Genomic DNA, 17,160 nt, shown 5'->3' with positions numbered 1-17,160 from the left:
TCAAAACCGCCAACCGGGAAAAGGTTGCGGAAAAAAAAAGATCTGGGTTCATCCTTCTCCATCACTCTGTTTTGCTTTTTCGACATGGAATAGCACCCTTCTGGACACCATCCAGAAGCCGGAAAAACTAATCCGAGCCAAATAAATGAGCAGCAGAAATTAGCCGAAGCAGCCCGCCAGCCGGAAGACGGAGCAAGACTCGTCAGAAAAGAAGACAAAGAAGAAAGTGGACCACCCCCCCCCCCCCCCCCATCTGCTTTAGTTTTGCGACAAAACTCGAGCAGAAACATCCCTACCGTTCTTTCGGATACTCGGATCGACTGCATCATCATAACCCTGCCCTGCTGCCGCACCCCCCCTTGCTGGAAGATATTTGAGAGTGTCTCACTGTCAAACTCCAGTGCTCGTATCCCCGCATCCCCAAATTGGGCTACGTGCTTGCCGTTCTTTTCAACGGCTCTCGGATCGGCTCCGAATTCCCCCAACCAGAGGCTGGAGAGCTGATTAGGGCGTCGCTTGTCTGACCAAGTTTCCGAAAGAAGCTACAGAACCGGCAGCGAACACACATGCAGAAACTGAGGCCGAAGCCAGGCCACTCAATCTGGCAGCCCAAACATGCAGGTCAAGCCTCAAGGTCCACTGTATGCGATCCGCGCCCGCCCCGCCGCCCACACCGCTAAGTGTTCCGAAACAGACTATGTACTATGAAATAGTAATTACTACTATTTCTTGCATATGGTCTCTGATGGTGATTGCAAGGCCGAGGCTCTCGAAATAGAATCCTGTCCCTCTGGTCCAGGACCATGCAGGCACCATCGATTGGCACTGATATTCTTATTCCGGCCAGGGAACCTCTGCTTCGTCGACGGACGCCAAACAACGAGATCGCCAGCCGGTTCTCCGGAAGTGCCATGTACGGGACTCCGAGGGAGCGTCGCTGTCATCCATTGCGAGGCCCGCTCTGGGTCACGCACGGTCCTGCACGGAAAAGTTTCCAAGAAAAAAAGGGTCGACGATTTGCGGACTTCTCATCAGCGTGCGAACTCCCCCAGACGGTCTTTACCAGCAACGAGAGGCACAGGTTTGGCCTCGCGGGCAATTTTGGGATTCTGCCCAGCATAATGAATGACATGGTGCTCTCGAGTCTTTAGGATTTTCCTCCCCCAATTGTACGGAGTAACCATTAACTAAATCCAACTCCGTGTATAACAAACATGCTTTTCGGTGTTACTTGGAACCGCGTGGCCTTCCAGCCGAGGCTCTTATCGTTTTCGGCCGACCCAAGTCCGACAAAAAGAATCTCGGTTCCGAAACTAGATGGTCATAATATGCTGCCACAAATCTAAACCCTATTATTATTGTTATGAGTGATGGAAGTACCAAAGCCCGCTCGGCCCTGGACCGGAGGAGGCCATTTTACTTCTTTGGGGGAAATACAGGAAATCCCGCCGGGTTTTTGAGCCTATTTACAGCGAATCACTGCTGGCGAGCGTTCCACGGCGCACAACCTTTCGAAGGCCAAAATGTTACATTTCCTCCTTAGCCTGCCGTTGTTTGCCAGCTAATGGCTCATTCTTCTTCTTTTTCTCACTGACGTTAATTTAAGAAGTCGGTTCCTTGTATCCCCGATGACTGCGCCGTTGATAAACGACCCACATCGATCCGGGGGAGAAGAAAAAGTCAAAAGAAAACAAAGAAACAAAAAGCATACTAGCTATATATACCGAGACGAGAGAGGACACGAAATTGCCTGTCTTACCTCGAAGCTACCAAAATAAGAAGAATATGGTGCGCGACATACTGATCGTGGGCGGCGGGATAGCCGGGCTCGCCAGCGCACTTTCTCTCAGCAAGAGTCTGGCTGCGCTTGAGGACCCCGATTTCCAGATCCATGTCTTCGAACGGCATTCCGGGATGCCGGAGACGGGGGGCGCTATCAGTCTGACGCCCGCCGCACAGAGACACCTGGACACTCTGGGGGTGTTGGAGGAGCTGGACGGGATGGGTCCCGACGGCGGGGTGGAAGTCGATGAGATCGAACTCTTTGCGCTCCGGTCCGGACGACCGTTGGGACCCATCCGGTTTGCAGACGACTACGGACAGACTGAGAAGAAGAAGAGGTATAAGGGTCGACGGGTGATGCGCATGCACCTCTCCAGGGCGATGCTGAACACCCTACGCCGCATGAACAATGTGGCTGTCTACTATGGCAAGAAGCTCGTCGGCGGCCGCGAGACAGCCTCCGGCGTGACGCTCAAGTTTGAAGACGGATCCACCGCGACGGGAGATTTGGTATTGGGTTGTGATGGGGTACATTCGGTGACGCGCACGCAACTGGTGGACGCTGGCCGTGCGTCGGAGTACACGGGCGTGTCCTTTTTACAGAGCACAATCGATTCTGCCGGGGCCCTGCATTCGCGCCCACACTTTGAGTGCACGGCCATGCATCTATCCCAGCAAGGGTCCCTGCTAGCCTCGTTCTGCGACCCGGGTAAGACCAAGATCTTTCTCGCCGGGATCATCGACTTGGGCGAACAACTTATCGAACGGCTGCGTGAGGAGGAGGATAGCAGCAGCAGCAGCAGCAGCAGCAACAGCAGCAACAACAACAGTGAGCTTGCACGCTACCATGTCAAAATGACGCTTCAGTATCTGGCACGCGAACGCTTTGCCAGGTCCCCACTGCCCTTCGTTTCGGAGATGGTCACTCAGACGCAAGACTGGTCCTTGTACCCGGTCTACCAAGTTCCTCCGGGAGGAAAGTGGTATACGGAGCGGATCCTTCTTCTTGGTGACGCTGCACATGCTGTAAGTTTTTTTTTTTTACGGTCCACTTAGATTCACTTATCAGTCAGCACTAGTAGCAGTAGTTATCTTGTATAAGGCATGGTTCTAATGAAACAGCTACCCCCTCGCGATGAATCGGCCGCATACGCTCTTGGGGACGCGATTCAAATCTCGCGTCTCCTTGTCAATTATCACGACCGCCCCTTGATTGAGGTCTTCCAGGCGTACGAGAGACAAAGACGGGTTCTTGTCCAGACGGCCTTTGACAGGTCGCGCCGCCTGTGGCAGCGAACCCACGACATGCGCCTTCTCCCTGGCCAGCTCAAAGAACTGCTCACACCCGTCGATCTACGGCCAGGCCATGCAAACATAGATACAGGCCCGTCGGCCTCGTCGGTCCGTCAAGGCAGTCCTTCTTCTTGTTCTTCTTCTTTGCATACTCCTGCTGCCCCGGTCCCGAGTCATGAGGGTTTCTCGGATTTGTCGATCTACTCCTTGACGAGGGAGGCGTTGGATCAATAGGTCTGTCTGGCATATATAAACTAATGACAGTAGTAATAGATTATATATAATAATACTAGAAAACCATTCCTGCGTCTATCACAAGAGAAAGGTAGAGAAGATGAGTTTTGTTGCAGGTTGAGCTGACGGCGGTTAGATGACTCCGGTCTATGCTATGCAAAACAGAAGGCAACTTCTTTCCTTTCCTCTCCATGACGCTCTAATTTCCCACAATCAAGTATCATGCAGCAGAGGTGGCTTCAGACATCTATCATTTGATTTGGTAAACAAAGTCTATCAACTGAGCTTGAACGAAGAAGCTATGGGTAAGCAATCTCAGAATTGCCAGGGCAGGTTGGTTCCCTGATCCACTACTGAACTACCTGCAGATAGCAAATCCCCAAGAAACTGATCAGAATGATAGTGGCAGGAGTGACAGTATGATGATGATGATGATGATGCGGGACTCTCGACATCTCTGCTCCACGGACATGCAGTCTGCCGCAGATCGCCGTTGCAATTGTCGACCAATCCCGCCAGACACTCGTCCCAGACAATCTCAGAACTCGGGGAGGGGATAAAAGATCGAGGAGACGGTGAATCAAGGGGAATCCCCTCCGTGGGGACTTGGGATGGATGATATGGCCACTGCGTGTACGGGGAGTCCACAGGAACCTCCATCCTGGCACTATCCCAGCTTCTTCTACCGAGACCAACCCCGACAAGCAGTGGCTGCTGGGTGATTTGCATGGTGGAGTCTACTCTCGAGGCGATAGTGATAGGGTACGGTGGAGGAGGCGGACTGATGGTGGCCGTGGCCTCCAGGTTCACACTGCTACTGCAGATTGAGCATCGGGGCGCAGATTCAGAGTCATTTGGGTTGCTGGCCAGGCTGCTGCGATTTGCCGCCTCCCTCAGCTCGTTCTCGACCACTCGTTCCTGAAGCTTGGCGATTCGCTCGCGCACTTTGCGTCCTGCTTCTATCAGTGCACTGTTTTGGATGGAAAGAGGTTGCCTGGCAGCTTACGGTGATTCCTCTGAGATAGTCTGTTTTGCAATCGCCGGCGCTCGATAGCCTCCTGGTTCATCGTCTGGCTTCTACTTCCTTTCTTCTTGCCCTTCACGGGATCGACCCATCTCATCTGCAGATTGAATTGATCATGCTGAGGATGGTACATTGTTACTTGTGTGAATGACTTCTTCCTCTTCTTCTTCTTCTTCTTCTCCCCTCCCTCCCCACCTTTGACATGGCTCCGATGGACCTCGTGGGTTTTTATATACTTCCCTGGAATGAGCCGTCCGAAGCTGGTACCTCTTTTTGAAACAGATTGTGCAACCATCCTGGTACGTCTCGGAGGCGAGGTTTCAGCCGTCCTCGCTAACTATTTCCAAGTCCGTTTGCAAGAGGACAGGATTTCTTCCAGTACGAATAGGCTGTTCCACGGCTGAATCAGTGACGATGTAGTGATCTTATTATGGGCTTTGTCTCTCTCAGCTTTGCTTTAGCAAAGATAATCAAGTCCGACTCCTCCAACTACATCGTTCTCCTCCGACATTCCCTCTCAACCACGTGGACCGTACATAACACATGTTTGTCAATATCAGATGGCAACCCCCCTTCCCCAACTCCTCTACAAGGGGATGCCACCAGACCTCGATCTACGCAGGTTCGTTCGCTCCAAGAGGATGGAATGGCCTCTCCACGTGGACTTGCTCCTCCCCCCTTTCTCTCTGTTCCGGCTGACCGAAGATTTGTGTGACGTGCAGGCCAACCCCGGCCGGTCATGCAGCAAGTGGCCTGTGACTCTAGGATTTAGAACCCGTGGTGTTGGTTTTTTGCCAGGTTCAACCCGAGTTATATGTGGGAGAAGGGGAACACAGATGACGTATTTGGCAGACCCTGTGGTGTCGGGTGGTATGTTTACGCAAGACGTAGCTGCGACGCAAGATATAAAAATAAGATATATGTAGACGTGGCGCGGCTGAATGCTACAGACTTACTCGGTATGTTATGGACAACCAAGGGAATAATTTCATTGAGAATAAAAATGGGTCGAATGCTTCGTGGGCCAAATGCAGGGTATTGCATTGCTAGAACAACCAGGGAACCTTTTTGAGAATCCGTGTAAGAACAACTCCGTATCCAGAGGAGAAAAAATCCCAGCAAGAAAAAAAAAAAAATAAAAAAGGTGAAGAGTATCAGGAGGAGTAACTTGAAGGGAAACAGTAGTAGGTAGGGCTCTAGGAAATATATATACACCTCTCGGGTTACGACTACCCCCATAATGGCGGGTGAATGTATTCAGCGGCGCGGTCCAACAGGGTGGGCATGGTCCATTCGCTGCTTGACGAGCTCTCGGGGGTTGGAGGAGGAAGCGAGCCCATGTTTGTTGTGGACGCCATGCCGGCCGAAACAGGTGGCATGAGATTGCTGATTCCTGGCGCCGTGGTGGTGTGGGTTGTATTCGTGGCGCCGACTCCCGGGCCCGTATGTGTTAGGTAGGCCGGCGACCCTGAGGAGGTACCGCTACCGCTCATGCGAGAGCTCGAGTTACCAAAGGCCGCGTTAAGCTTCTGCAGGGCATGTAGGGTTTTGGTCAGCGGCTTGGCCCATTGGGTTTGTGTGTCTGCCGCAACCGACGCAGGCACCGAGGAAGTCATAGTCACATTCGCGGGATTGAAGTCGCCGGGCGCGGTCGTGTTGGTGATGCCCGGGATGGTGTTGAAGGTGCCGTTGCCGGGTATCGTGCCACCCACGTCCGTCGTCGTGGTAGTGGTAGTGGCGGCGGCGGCGGCGGCGGTGGTGGTGGTTGTTGCATACTCTCGCTCGGAGGTGGCGCGTTCGGTGATGATGGCCTCCAATTGGCGTAGGAGGGACCAGACATGGGGGTCGGATTTACATTCTTCAATAACGGCCAAGAGGAACGCAGAACTGATGGCTCTTTGGAGAGCGATCCACGAACGCGACGCGTGCGAGCTGATTGTGTGCATTTCGATGTATGCCTCGACGGTGATGATGAGGTTGGTGACGCAGTCGCTGCGCATCTGGGCCGTAGCCGGGTCGTGGATATCCACAGTCGGTTTGAGCGACGGCCGGCATAGCTCAGACGAAAAATAGGACGAGTGCAACTTCAAGACCACCCGCTCTAGGTGATCGGTGGAGGTAAGACAATACTTCCGGTCGCGCAGATGCGGTTTTGCTTCGATCATGATCTGTTGGATCTTGTCGTTGTACGCTTGGATGGATTTGACATTCAATCGCGAATGCGGGCTGAGCATCCGGCTCCGGACAACCTCCAACGCCAACGAAATAATTCGGCAAAGGGTCTCAAAATATGAAAGCTCGCCGGGTTTCGAGCCGGGCTTATACGCAATGTCCGGTTGGCTGACGGCTGTGGTGGACGGTCGGTCGTAAGATAAAGAGAAATGACTGTCCTGCCATGCCATCGACCACCTTTCAACAATATTAGTCTGTCAATTCTAGTCAAGAAATAAAAGGATCTCTTCGTACCAAACATGCCGTCGACGGTAGCGCTCGGCTTCCGAAAACCGGCTCGATTCCACATGAAGACCAAGAGCCAAACCCATGCGTAATGTCATTCCTGTGAACGTGTCAGCGCATAATGCCCCTTTCCCCCCCCCCCATATGGATACATATGAATAAGAGACGGACTAACCTAGGAGAACATATGAGATACCAGGGTTCATATTGTACGAGAGCACATTGCCGATCACCAGGAGAGTCTGAATGGCATCGATGGTGGGCTGGGACAAGAAATTGGTCATTCGAAGGCATTGGTAGGAACAGCAAACTGGGATTTCCATGTTAGCAAACTGGATCTCAACACAAACGACAGGGATCCGGCCATCGAACCGTAGACTTGGGAGGTCAATTCCCGCTCTTTGCTAGGCAGATCAGAGGATTGACAACCCGAGGCAAGAACCGCGAAGAGCAAGCCCAGATACGACAAGCTGACGCCAAACGGGCGTTGGCCATGGTTTTGATCTGCTCGATAGACCCCGCCCGTGGATGCTCTGTTTTGTAAGAGCACTTCGAGGGTCGCTCCGAACTGGTTGACGTCTTCCAACACCGGATAGATTGCTCCCGCGATGTCTCGGTAGTAAAAGAAGAATCTGCGACAGGTAGAGTTAGTTGAAGTGAGTCCGGACGATGTATAAGAGGAAAGAAGCCAGTCACCCACTCTTTACACTGTTGATCGCTGGGAAGCGCACCGCAGACCGCACTGACATCAAAGGGGGACATGTCCGAGGACCACAGATCGACAAACGGGTACGTCGCCGATTCATTGTCGAGACCGAGCTTGGGTAGAATGCCACCCTCCAGCAAGGCCTGCAGCTGATCGGACCCGGATTTGTTATTGAGAATATAAGCCAGCACGGACCGCGAGCCCAGGTGAACGGTGCCCTCGCCCAACGTGTTGGCCGCATGGATGCCCTCTCGCTCCGGCGACGCGCCCTTGGAGCGGCTGCTCGCATCGCCACTCTGCACGCTGCCCGTGTCCAAGCCCGACGCCTGGCCCTCCTCGACCTTCTCCAAGCCCACGCGCAGCGAAGAGATTGTTTTTTCCATGTCCTTCAATCGATTGCACACATTCTCCCAATCCTCGCGTGGAATCGAGACCCGTCCGGGACCCCCGCCACCACCACCACCACCACCAAGACCAGCACCAAGACCACCCAGCAAACTCGGCCGACTAGGCGGCATCTCCATCTTCACATTGATCAGGGTATCATCGTGGACTGCTGCTGCTGCTGCTGCGGTGCGATCCATACCTAGAGCGCCTAGAGGGCTGTCTAGTAAAGCGCTGCTGGCGACCCGTTTTTTCGACGGGCGCTCGTACGAACATAGATCCGCATGGTCGCGCTTCACGCATCCGTCGCAGGGGAGGTTGCGATCGCACTTGACCTTGCGTGCATGGCAGGGATAACAGGCCTTGGGCTCTCGAGCCTTGCGCTTTGTGCGGATAATCGCGTCGACCTCGGACTGCGGCAGATCGGAGACCGTGCGAGCATTATTTGCCGTCGCCGCCAGGTCGGTAGAAGCGGTTGACGGCGAGAACGACATGGACGGTTGGTACGGAGACGTCATCGTTCCAAAATCATTAATTCATCTGCTTCTTATAAGTCGTGACTAGTAGTGTACGCGGTTCTTCGCAAACGGGTACAGCGGGATGAGAATGACAGCCAGAAGCATCGGAGACAGATTGCCGGAACCTGTCGAAATGGATGCCTGTGATGGTTGACAGCGAGTCAAATGAGAATCTCTGACCTTCGGCACCAGACAGACACGCCGAGCGGCTCGCTGAGGCCTCTCTGCTCTCTGCTCTCTGCTCTGCTCTGGTCGGCTTTCTTGGGAGGTGAAGCGAGCGAACAATCTTATCGTGACTAAGCGATGGCCCACGTGACTACGCGGGGAAACCCGAAGTCACGTGGAAGATTTGGTTTCGCCCCTTTCCTTTTTTGGGATAGACAACCTCAACCAAACCAAACGGGGTATGCGTGTTTTATATTTTATATTTCAAGACCAATACGATACAACAGGTAATTTATCAAATCAAAGCGTATTATGCAGACGCTGCCTATATATCTAATTACCGAATTATCTATAGACTCATAACTCATGAGGGAATCCAAACTCCAGCTCTAAAAACCTGAAGGGGAAAAGGAAAAGAGAAGAAGAAGAAAAAAAAAAATAGAAAAGAAGAAAAGAGGGAAAAAAGAGATTTTTGGATGAAATGTCTAGCACTAAAGCTTCTCGCCTTTTTCTTCGTCCTCGCTGTAGGCGAATCTTGAATAGCGGCGAATAGACTCGCCCTTGAAGTAGAAGAAGTATGGGATTGCGCAGCACGCCAAGGCGATAAAGGCAAGCAGGGTGCTTGCCCACTGGTACCCGAGGCGGTCGTACATCTGCTCAGTGAAGAGCACACAGCAGGCACCCCAGATCGACCGGATGAAGGTTTTGGCGGCAAGGGCAGAGGCTGCCTGGTGTTGGTAGGTGTCCACTAAATAATTGTTGGCCGAGTTGTAGAGGAAGATGAAGCCAAATCCGACAGGCCAGCCGCCGATAGCAGGACCGATCCAGTGAAGACGGGGATAGGAAGTCCAGGCAAAGATGAAGAGGCCGATCGGAACGAGCCAGCAGGACACCATCATCGGAATCAAGCGCTTCTCGGCGGGGGGTTTGCCGCCGTACTTGGCGACAAGCGAAAGATAATGTTTGTTGACCACTGGAGCACAAGCGGCACTCATGAGGACTCCGATAGCGAGGGGAATAAACATGAGACCCGTCATCGACGCACTCCAACCCTTGCCGGCTTGGTAGATGATCGGATATCTATGAAATATTAGAATTATCTCATCAAAGAGAAAGAGAGAGAGAGAGAGAGAGAGAGAGAAACATACGCAACGAAGAACATGTAGAGCAGTCCGTACAAGACAGACATGTAGAGAGAGATGAGGAGAACGATGGGCTCCAAGAAAAGCAGCTGGAAGGGGCGGAAGAAGAAGATCTTCAACCTCTGGCCCATAGGTCTGGGGTCAAGTTCGATCTCGGTGACATACTTGTCATCATTCTCACTCTTGCGCAGCTTTGCCGCCCGCCGTTTGAGGAGGGTCGGCGCATAGGTCTCCGGGACGGTGAAGCTGATCAGGACCCAAGCGACACCAGCCAGGATCAGTTGCATCCAGTAGAGCCAGCGCCAGCCCAGGTTATCTGCCAGAAAGCCACCTACCAGCGGGCCAATAGCGGGTCCGATGAAGGGAGCAGCACTGAAGGCCGCCATGGGAACGCCTCTCTCTTCATTCTTCCACAGATCGGCCAAGGTACCTCCGACGAGAGTCATGGGCGCACTGAAGGCAATGCCATCGATGGCCCGGCAAACAAGAAGGGTTCCGATATTCTCGGCCACGGCGCAGGGAATAATAAAAATCACTGCAAGGAGCAAAGTGACTCCATAGACCAGGCGACGTCCAACCATTTCCGACAGCGGAGCAAACATCATTGGGCCTGGCAAGCATTATTTAGTTGATCGATCTTCTATCAGAAGGAAGGTCGGGTAGAAATGAACTCACCAACACCGAAGCCGATAACAAAGAGTGTGACAGGGAGGAATGTCACTTCGCGGGAGACGCCAAACGAGGTCTCAACACCCGTGAGATCTGCCGTGATGACACTGCTGCAGAACGCGACGACGAAGCAGGTGAACGCAACCACCATGGTACAGTACCACTTGAACGCCTTGGACCAGTTCTTGGGATTCTCGGGATCGTCGATCTTGAACGTCACCAACTTCCAGTCTTCCAAGCGCCCGTCGACCTTGGACCTGACAGGCCTGATAATCTCCCCGGCTTGCGTCTCGGTGGTGTACTCGGCTAGGTTGGCGTCGGCCGTCAGCTGCCGCACAGGAAGGTCGAGAATGTCGACATCCGCAGGGGCGGACCCTACAGAGAGGGTCCGTTCAGAAGGATGGTATGGAGTGGAGGAGTGGGAAGGCTGCATTGTGGAGAGGGCCTCCTTGATGGATTGATTCTCTATGAGAAATACCGAGACGTTGTGATCTGATCTGCTACCAGCCAGGAGCCCCGACGAAAGAGAGACATGGATCGCCTTTATATTGCAGCATCTTGGGGGTGTCGGATTGATCGACCATAGCTCTAGAACCCAAGGGGCGGAAGTGGATCTCGATAAGATCAACCTAATTCCTCATGGAAGGGGGTCTGATAGGCGAGAAAAATTTGAAGAAACAGACTGTATCTGCCTCGATCATGACGAAGCAGGAGAAGTCGGCACGGACAAGATTCGGGAGAGCAAGATATTGCCTGATCTGGAATAGGCTCGGGCTAACCGTATCAGGTAATATACTTCGTCGCCGCTTGGTCTTTATCACAACCTCCTCCAAGAACGTCATTACAAGACAGAAGGTCAAACAATATATGATTTATTAAAAGGGCAGAACAGTTACCTTTAGACTGACCACAGTACATCAATGTACTCTATATTCCTTATATTATATAGTATAGTATATACAGGCTAGTATATACCTAGGGAGCAGGACTTGCCTGGCGCTCTTGGCGTGGCGGAGCATATTTCCTTTTCTGTAAATTACCAGATGAGGCATCCCTACAAGGCGGGTCTCGACCATGACTGGGCAGCAACAGACAATAAAGTATCTACTCCAGAATGGAGACCTGATCTGGTCAGTGCTTTACAATTTGATAATACTTTCAAGGTCTATTTTTAATGAAAGACACATATGAGATTGATTTACTTGTTTTAGTAGATTCTTGATAGCTGTGTGGTTCCATTGATAGTTCAAAGCATAAGGTATTCTACCATTATACAAAGACTCCTTACTTTGATTGAGTTGCAGATTTCTCTACTTGTAGAGGACATTCTATGATTCTATGATTCTATGACTAGTGAGTGGGTTTCAAGTGGGTCAACTGTTTGATAGCTGCCCGTGTTGGGACTCGGGAGTATTTTTCTTGTGGTACTTCGTAGATGTGTTGCTAGCTACCAGATGGATAAGCATCAATTCTGGGGGACGCAGTCATTCTCGGAACTGAAGATCTTGTTGTCTCGATTTTTGTAGTTCTTGCGTTATTGTTATTCGAATTGTTGTTTGTCTGGAAAGATAGGTTTTTTCGAAGATGTGGCGCCACTGCTGTCTGTCGGATGACTCCTTACCATGCTGCTTCTAGCCTTCGGGCTTCCACTCCGTAGTAATTAATGTGCAGTGACCAGCCTGACCTATCGGCAACACAGCCAGTCCTTGGCAGGTGAAACGTGGTGATTCCACCTGCAGGTCCCAGAAAGTGATCGACAACCCGATTTATCTCCGCCCAACCCTGCAGAGATCGTCCGAAGTTTGCCATCCGGTGAACCAGGTCCAGGACTCTGTAACTGCTCGAGAATAAGGCTCTTTTTCCTGTATCCAGGTATGGGGTATAATCTTCAAATAGGTCAGGTCAACCAGGCAGTCGATTCGTACCAACCCTTTGATCCAAATCCCCCCGTCTCGTCGCGAAATTTGGAGGCAAACGCGAGGCCAACCAACGGCTCTATTGCTGATGACATAATTCCACTCTTCGGTTGGCAAATGCCTCACCTCGAGAGAAATGAGAGCTGTGATCCCAGACCAGAAAAGGGGAAAGCAGCGCAGCAGTCCTTACTACAGAGGTAGGAGGGAGTTAAAGGTTACCTCTACCCGCCAAGACAATATCACATGTCACATGACCAAACACGTGATACATTACATAATGCATCACATGACTGATAAGGACCCCGTGATCTGCAGGTGATAAGGTTCAAAACAGGATTAGCGCGGGGCTGCACCGCAAGAGGAAAAAAAAGCGGCCAGTCGAACTTTCGTGACTTCACTTTTCTCGATGCCGGCCTCATCTGCGGTGTTTCGGTCTTCTGTGACGTCTCAGCCGTCTGATTTGCTGAAGGCGTGTCCTTTGAGGCCCCTTCTATTCTTCAAACTGCCTACCTGATCCTGTGTCCCCCCACGACACAGCAGTACAGCACCTGAGTCATCCCAACCGAGTCATCGAATCCGGCCCCCCCTCCCTCCTTCTTTATACAGCCTCTCCAGCATGGCCACTGCATCGAACGAGGCCACCTACCTGGCCCTGTCTGGCTCCGTGGCCTTCTCCCGCTCTCGGGGACGGGCAATTGCTGCCAGCCTCGGCGTCAAGGACGTGCGTGCCCAGTGGATCCACTACGTCCATACGGCTCAGCCCCTCGAGGAAGCCCAGATCTCTGTTTTGGAACAGCTGCTGCGGTACGGTGATATCACGGACGTCCCTGCCTCCTTTACTGCAGATGAGGGTACGTTCGATGTGTACTACGTCTTCCCCCGCACCGGAACGATCTCGCCCTGGAGCTCCCAGGCGACTGGGATTTCCCACGTCTGCGGTCTCAAGAAGCACGTGAAGCGGATCGAGCGTGGCATGAAGATCTCCTGCCTGCGAGATGTCGCTCAGACCCCGAACCCTGGCTTCCTCGACCTCCTCCATGACCGGATGACTCAGGCCATCAGCTCCGACGAGCCCGATCTCCACCTGATGTTCTCCGAACACGCCCCCCAGCCTCTCGAGACCATTCCTGTCCACAGCAGCAACAAGTCGCCCAAGGAGGTGTTGCAGGAGGCGAACAAGCGTCTTGGTCTGGCTTTGGAGGAGTCAGAAATCAACTATCTCGCCGAGGCCTACGGTCCGAACGGTCCCATCGCCCGGGACCCCACGGATGTCGAGCTGTTCATGTTTGCCCAGGTCAACTCGGAGCACTGTCGCCACAAGCAATTCAATGCATCGTGGGTTATCGATGGGAAGCCTATGCCCAACAGCCTCTTTGCCATGATCCGCAACACCCACAAAAAGAACCCGGAGTTCACTGTCAGCGCCTACAGTGACAACGCCGCCGTTCTCCAGGGCGAGGAGGCCGCTTTCTGGGCTCCCAACCAGACAACCGGTGAATGGGGTCACACCAAGGAAGTCGTTCATTTCTTGGCCAAGGTGGAAACACACAACCATCCTACCGCCGTGTCGCCTTACCCGGGAGCGGCAACCGGCTCCGGTGGAGAGATCCGTGACGAGGGTGCCGTTGGTCGGGGCTCCAAGCCCAAGGCCGGCCTTTCGGGTTTCTGTGTCTCTGACCTTCTGATCCCCGGCCTGAGACAGCCTTGGGAACTGGATGTTGGAAAGCCCAACCATATTGCCAGCAGTTTGGACATCATGCTCGAAGCTCCCATTGGCAGCGCTGCCTTCAACAATGAGTTTGGCCGTCCTTGCACCGCCGGATATTTCCGCACATTCCTGACTCAGATCGATGTCGGCGATGGCAAGACTGAGACCAGAGGCTACCACAAGCCCATCATGATTGCCGGTGGTGTCGGTACCGTCCGACCCCAGCACGCGATCAAGAACCCTGACATCGTGAAGCCGGGGTCTTACCTGGTCGTCCTTGGTGGCCCTGCCATGCTGATTGGCTTGGGTGGAGGTGCTGCATCCAGTATCACCTCCGGCGAAGGATCGGCGGATCTGGATTTCGCCAGTGTGCAGAGAGGAAACGCCGAAGTCCAGCGCAGGGCTCAAGAGGTCATCAACTCCTGCGTTGCTATGGGAGCCGACAGCCCGATCAAGTTCATTCACGACGTCGGTGCCGGTGGTCTATCTAACGCCCTGCCCGAATTGATCCACGACTCGGGCCTCGGCGCTACCTTTGAACTTCGTGAGGTCGACAGCGCTGACAGAAGCATGAGTCCCATGCAGATCTGGTGCTGCGAGGCCCAGGAGAGATATGTCTTGGCCGTCAGCGAGGAGGGAATGAATAAATTCACCGCCATTGCCAATCGTGAGCGCTGCGGGTTCTCCGTTGTAGGCCGTGGAGCTGGAGGATCTGAGGCGGAGAAGAGACTCATCCTTCTCGACAGAGAGTCCACCGAGTACCCCAAGCCCATTGACCTGCCTCTCTCGGTCCTCTTCGGCAAGCCCCCCAAGATGACGAGGACCGTCGATTCGCGCAAGCTCAAGTTGCCTGCGGTGGACGCCAGTCTGACCCAGTACCTCCCATCCATCTCCTCCCCCCAGGATCTTTTCCGCGAGGCAGCCAACCGAGTGCTCTCCCTGCCTGCGGTTGGTTCCAAGTCTTTCCTCATTACCATTGGCGACAGGACTGTTGGTGGTCTGACGGCCCGTGATCAAATGGTTGGCAGATGGCAAACCCCGGTTTCGGACGTCTCGGTCACTGCCACCTCTCTGCTGCAGGGGATGAAGACCGGCGAAGCCATGTCTATGGGTGAGAAGCCGACCCTGGCACTCATCTCCCCCGCTGCCTCCGCCCGTATGGCTGTTGCCGAATCTCTCATGAACATCGCCGCCGCCGATCTCATTGACCGTCTCACCCGCGTGAAGCTGTCTGCCAACTGGATGTCGGCCAGTAGCCACCCCGGTGAGGGAGCTGCCATCTACGAGGCAGTCGAGGCCATTGGATTGGAACTGTGCCCCAAGCTCGGCATCAGCATCCCCGTCGGCAAAGACTCCATGTCGATGAAGATGAAGTGGACCGACGAAGCTTCCAAGGAGGCCAAGGAGGTCACCGCGCCCTTGTCCCTGGTCATCTCCGCTTTTGCTCCCGTCGGCAATGTGCGCAAGACCTGGACGCCTGCCCTCCGCCGCCTCGAAGATGTCGGTGAAACAGTCCTCATGTTTGTCGATCTGTCCTTCGGTCGCAAGGCGCTGGGTGGCTCTGCCCTCGCGCAGGTCTTCAACCAGGTTGGAGACTCCTGCCCCGATGTTCATGATGTCGAGATCCTCAAAGACTTCTTCGACGCCACCCAGCAACTTCAGGACGCGGGTATTGTCCTGGCCTACCACGATCGGTCCGATGGTGGCCTGTTCACCACCCTTGCTGAGATGATGTTCGCCGGACGTTGTGGTGTTGAGATTATGCTTGACAACATCTGCCCGAGCGCCAGCACCAAGGATGTCGTCGAGACACTCTTCAATGAAGAGCTCGGAGCTGTGTTCCAGGTCCGCAAGGAACACGAGACTCAGTTCCGCTCATGCTTTGCTACATGCGGCCCGCCCCCCGGCCTCATCTTCAAGATTGGACGGGTCTCAGAAAGACAGAAGCAGAACCTCACCATCTACCACAAGCACACGCTTGTCTACCGCAACGCGAGGGCCGAAATCCAGCAGACCTGGTCCCGGACTTCGTATCATATGCAAAAGATGCGGGACACTGCTGCTTGCGCCGATCAAGAGTTTGCCAACATCCTGGATGACGCCGATCCGGGCCTGTCTTGGAACGCTACTTTCGACCCCAAGAACCGGGCCATGCCTATCCTCACCAGCCTTTCCCAGCTGTCTCCCTTCAGCAACAAGCCGCGCGTGGCCATTCTTCGTGAACAAGGTGTCAACAGTCAGGCTGAGATGGCGTTCGCCTTCAACACAGCCGGTTTCTCTGCCGTTGACGTCCACATGACCGATCTGATCGCCGGCCGTGTCTCGCTCTCCAGCTTTGTGGGTATTGCTGCCTGTGGCGGTTTTTCGTACGGTGACGTCCTCGGCGCCGGCCAGGGATGGTCGAAATCCGTCCTCCTGCACGACAACACCCGCCAGGAGTTCCAGGCCTTCTTCGAACGCGCCGACACCTTCGCCCTGGGCGTCTGCAACGGCTGCCAGTTCCTCTCCCGGCTCAAGGATCTCATCCCCGGCGCCAAGGATTGGCCCAGCTTCGAACGCAACGCCAGCGAGCAGTACGAGGGCCGCGTCTGCATGGTTCGCGTCTCCGACCCGGACCCGGCCAACCCCAGCGTCTTCCTGCACGGCATGGACGGCTCTTCCTTCCCCATCGCGGTCGCCCACGGTGAGGGCCGGGCCTCCTTCTCGCCCTCCGCGGGCGTCGACGCCCGCTCCTTCGCCAACAGCGGCCTCGCCCCGATCCAGTTCGTCGACAACGCCACCCTCCAGCCTACAACCAAGTACCCCTTCAACCCCAACGGCAGTCCCGAGGGTATCGCCGGTGTGCGCAGTGCCAACGGCCGTGTCCTGGCCATCATGCCCCACCCGGAGCGCACCATCATGAACGGCATTGCCAGCTGGCTTCCTGATGAGGCGGAGAACTGGGGGGATATCGGCCCCTGGGGACGTATGTTCTTCAGCGCGAGAAGATGGGTCGGCTAAGTGGAATGAATGACCATGCATGATGAAAAGGGGAAAGAAAAAAAAAAAAAGTGATTGGCGAAAGAAGAGAAAAATTGGTTTACCATCTTCCATGAGATATATAACTTTTATGTAGTTTCAAGAATTTCACCCTTTATATTGTTCAATTATAGCTAGTCATTA

General features: G+C 53.9%; 4 protein-coding genes across 4 annotated transcripts; 2 read left to right on the top strand and 2 right to left on the bottom strand.

The window, feature by feature from the left end:
- Positions 1-1,785: 1,785 nt before the first annotated feature.
- Positions 1,786-3,309, top strand: ASPZODRAFT_149959 (hypothetical protein; the record flags this gene model as incomplete). Its single annotated transcript, XM_022725554.1, has 3 exons — positions 1,786-2,808; positions 2,905-3,140; positions 3,198-3,309. The coding sequence occupies 3 exons, from the start codon at positions 1,786-1,788 to the stop codon at positions 3,307-3,309; spliced, it is 1,371 nt and encodes a 456-aa protein (XP_022583502.1).
- Positions 3,310-5,562: 2,253 nt separating this feature from the next.
- Positions 5,563-8,398, bottom strand: ASPZODRAFT_61048 (hypothetical protein; the record flags this gene model as incomplete). The annotated part of the gene is made up of 5 exons (XM_022728960.1): positions 5,563-6,742; positions 6,800-6,890; positions 6,966-7,100; positions 7,163-7,422; positions 7,491-8,398. The coding sequence occupies 5 exons, from the start codon at positions 8,396-8,398 to the stop codon at positions 5,563-5,565; spliced, it is 2,574 nt and encodes an 857-aa protein (XP_022583501.1).
- Positions 8,399-8,857: 459 nt separating this feature from the next.
- Positions 8,858-11,282, bottom strand: ASPZODRAFT_23273 (hypothetical protein). Its single transcript, XM_022727928.1, has 3 exons — positions 10,381-11,282; positions 9,712-10,315; positions 8,858-9,643 (listed from the first exon to the last, which is right to left on the bottom strand). The coding sequence occupies exons 1-3, from the start codon at positions 10,805-10,807 to the stop codon at positions 9,055-9,057; spliced, it is 1,620 nt and encodes a 539-aa protein (XP_022583500.1). The 5' UTR covers positions 10,808-11,282; the 3' UTR covers positions 8,858-9,054.
- A 1,624-nt stretch (positions 11,283-12,906) lies between these two features.
- ASPZODRAFT_60758 (hypothetical protein) lies at positions 12,907-16,998 on the top strand (the record flags this gene model as incomplete). Its single annotated transcript, XM_022728944.1, has 1 exon — positions 12,907-16,998. The coding sequence occupies one exon, from the start codon at positions 12,907-12,909 to the stop codon at positions 16,996-16,998; it is 4,092 nt and encodes a 1,363-aa protein (XP_022583499.1).
- Between the last annotated feature and the right edge of the window lie 162 nt (positions 16,999-17,160).

This window comes from Penicilliopsis zonata (genome assembly GCF_001890105.1).
Source record: "Penicilliopsis zonata CBS 506.65 unplaced genomic scaffold ASPZOscaffold_3, whole genome shotgun sequence".
Classification (NCBI taxonomy): Eukaryota; Fungi; Ascomycota; class Eurotiomycetes; order Eurotiales; family Aspergillaceae; genus Penicilliopsis; species Penicilliopsis zonata.
Note: the sequence above shows the minus strand (reverse complement) of the source record. Positions and strands in the feature narration are given on the sequence as shown.

Bases quoted from the DNA above. Each gene is read 5' to 3' on its own strand.
- ASPZODRAFT_23273 (XM_022727928.1), bottom strand. From the start codon at position 10,807: ATGCAGCCTTCCCACTCCTCCACTCCATACCATCCTTCTGAACGGACC. The intron at 10,316-10,380 runs GTGAGTTCATTT...AATGCTTGCCAG, and splicing joins TGTTATCGGCTTCGGTGTTG to GCCCAATGATGTTTGCTCCG. The intron at 9,644-9,711 runs GTATGTTTCTCT...AATATTTCATAG, and splicing joins CTCTACATGTTCTTCGTTGC to ATATCCGATCATCTACCAAG.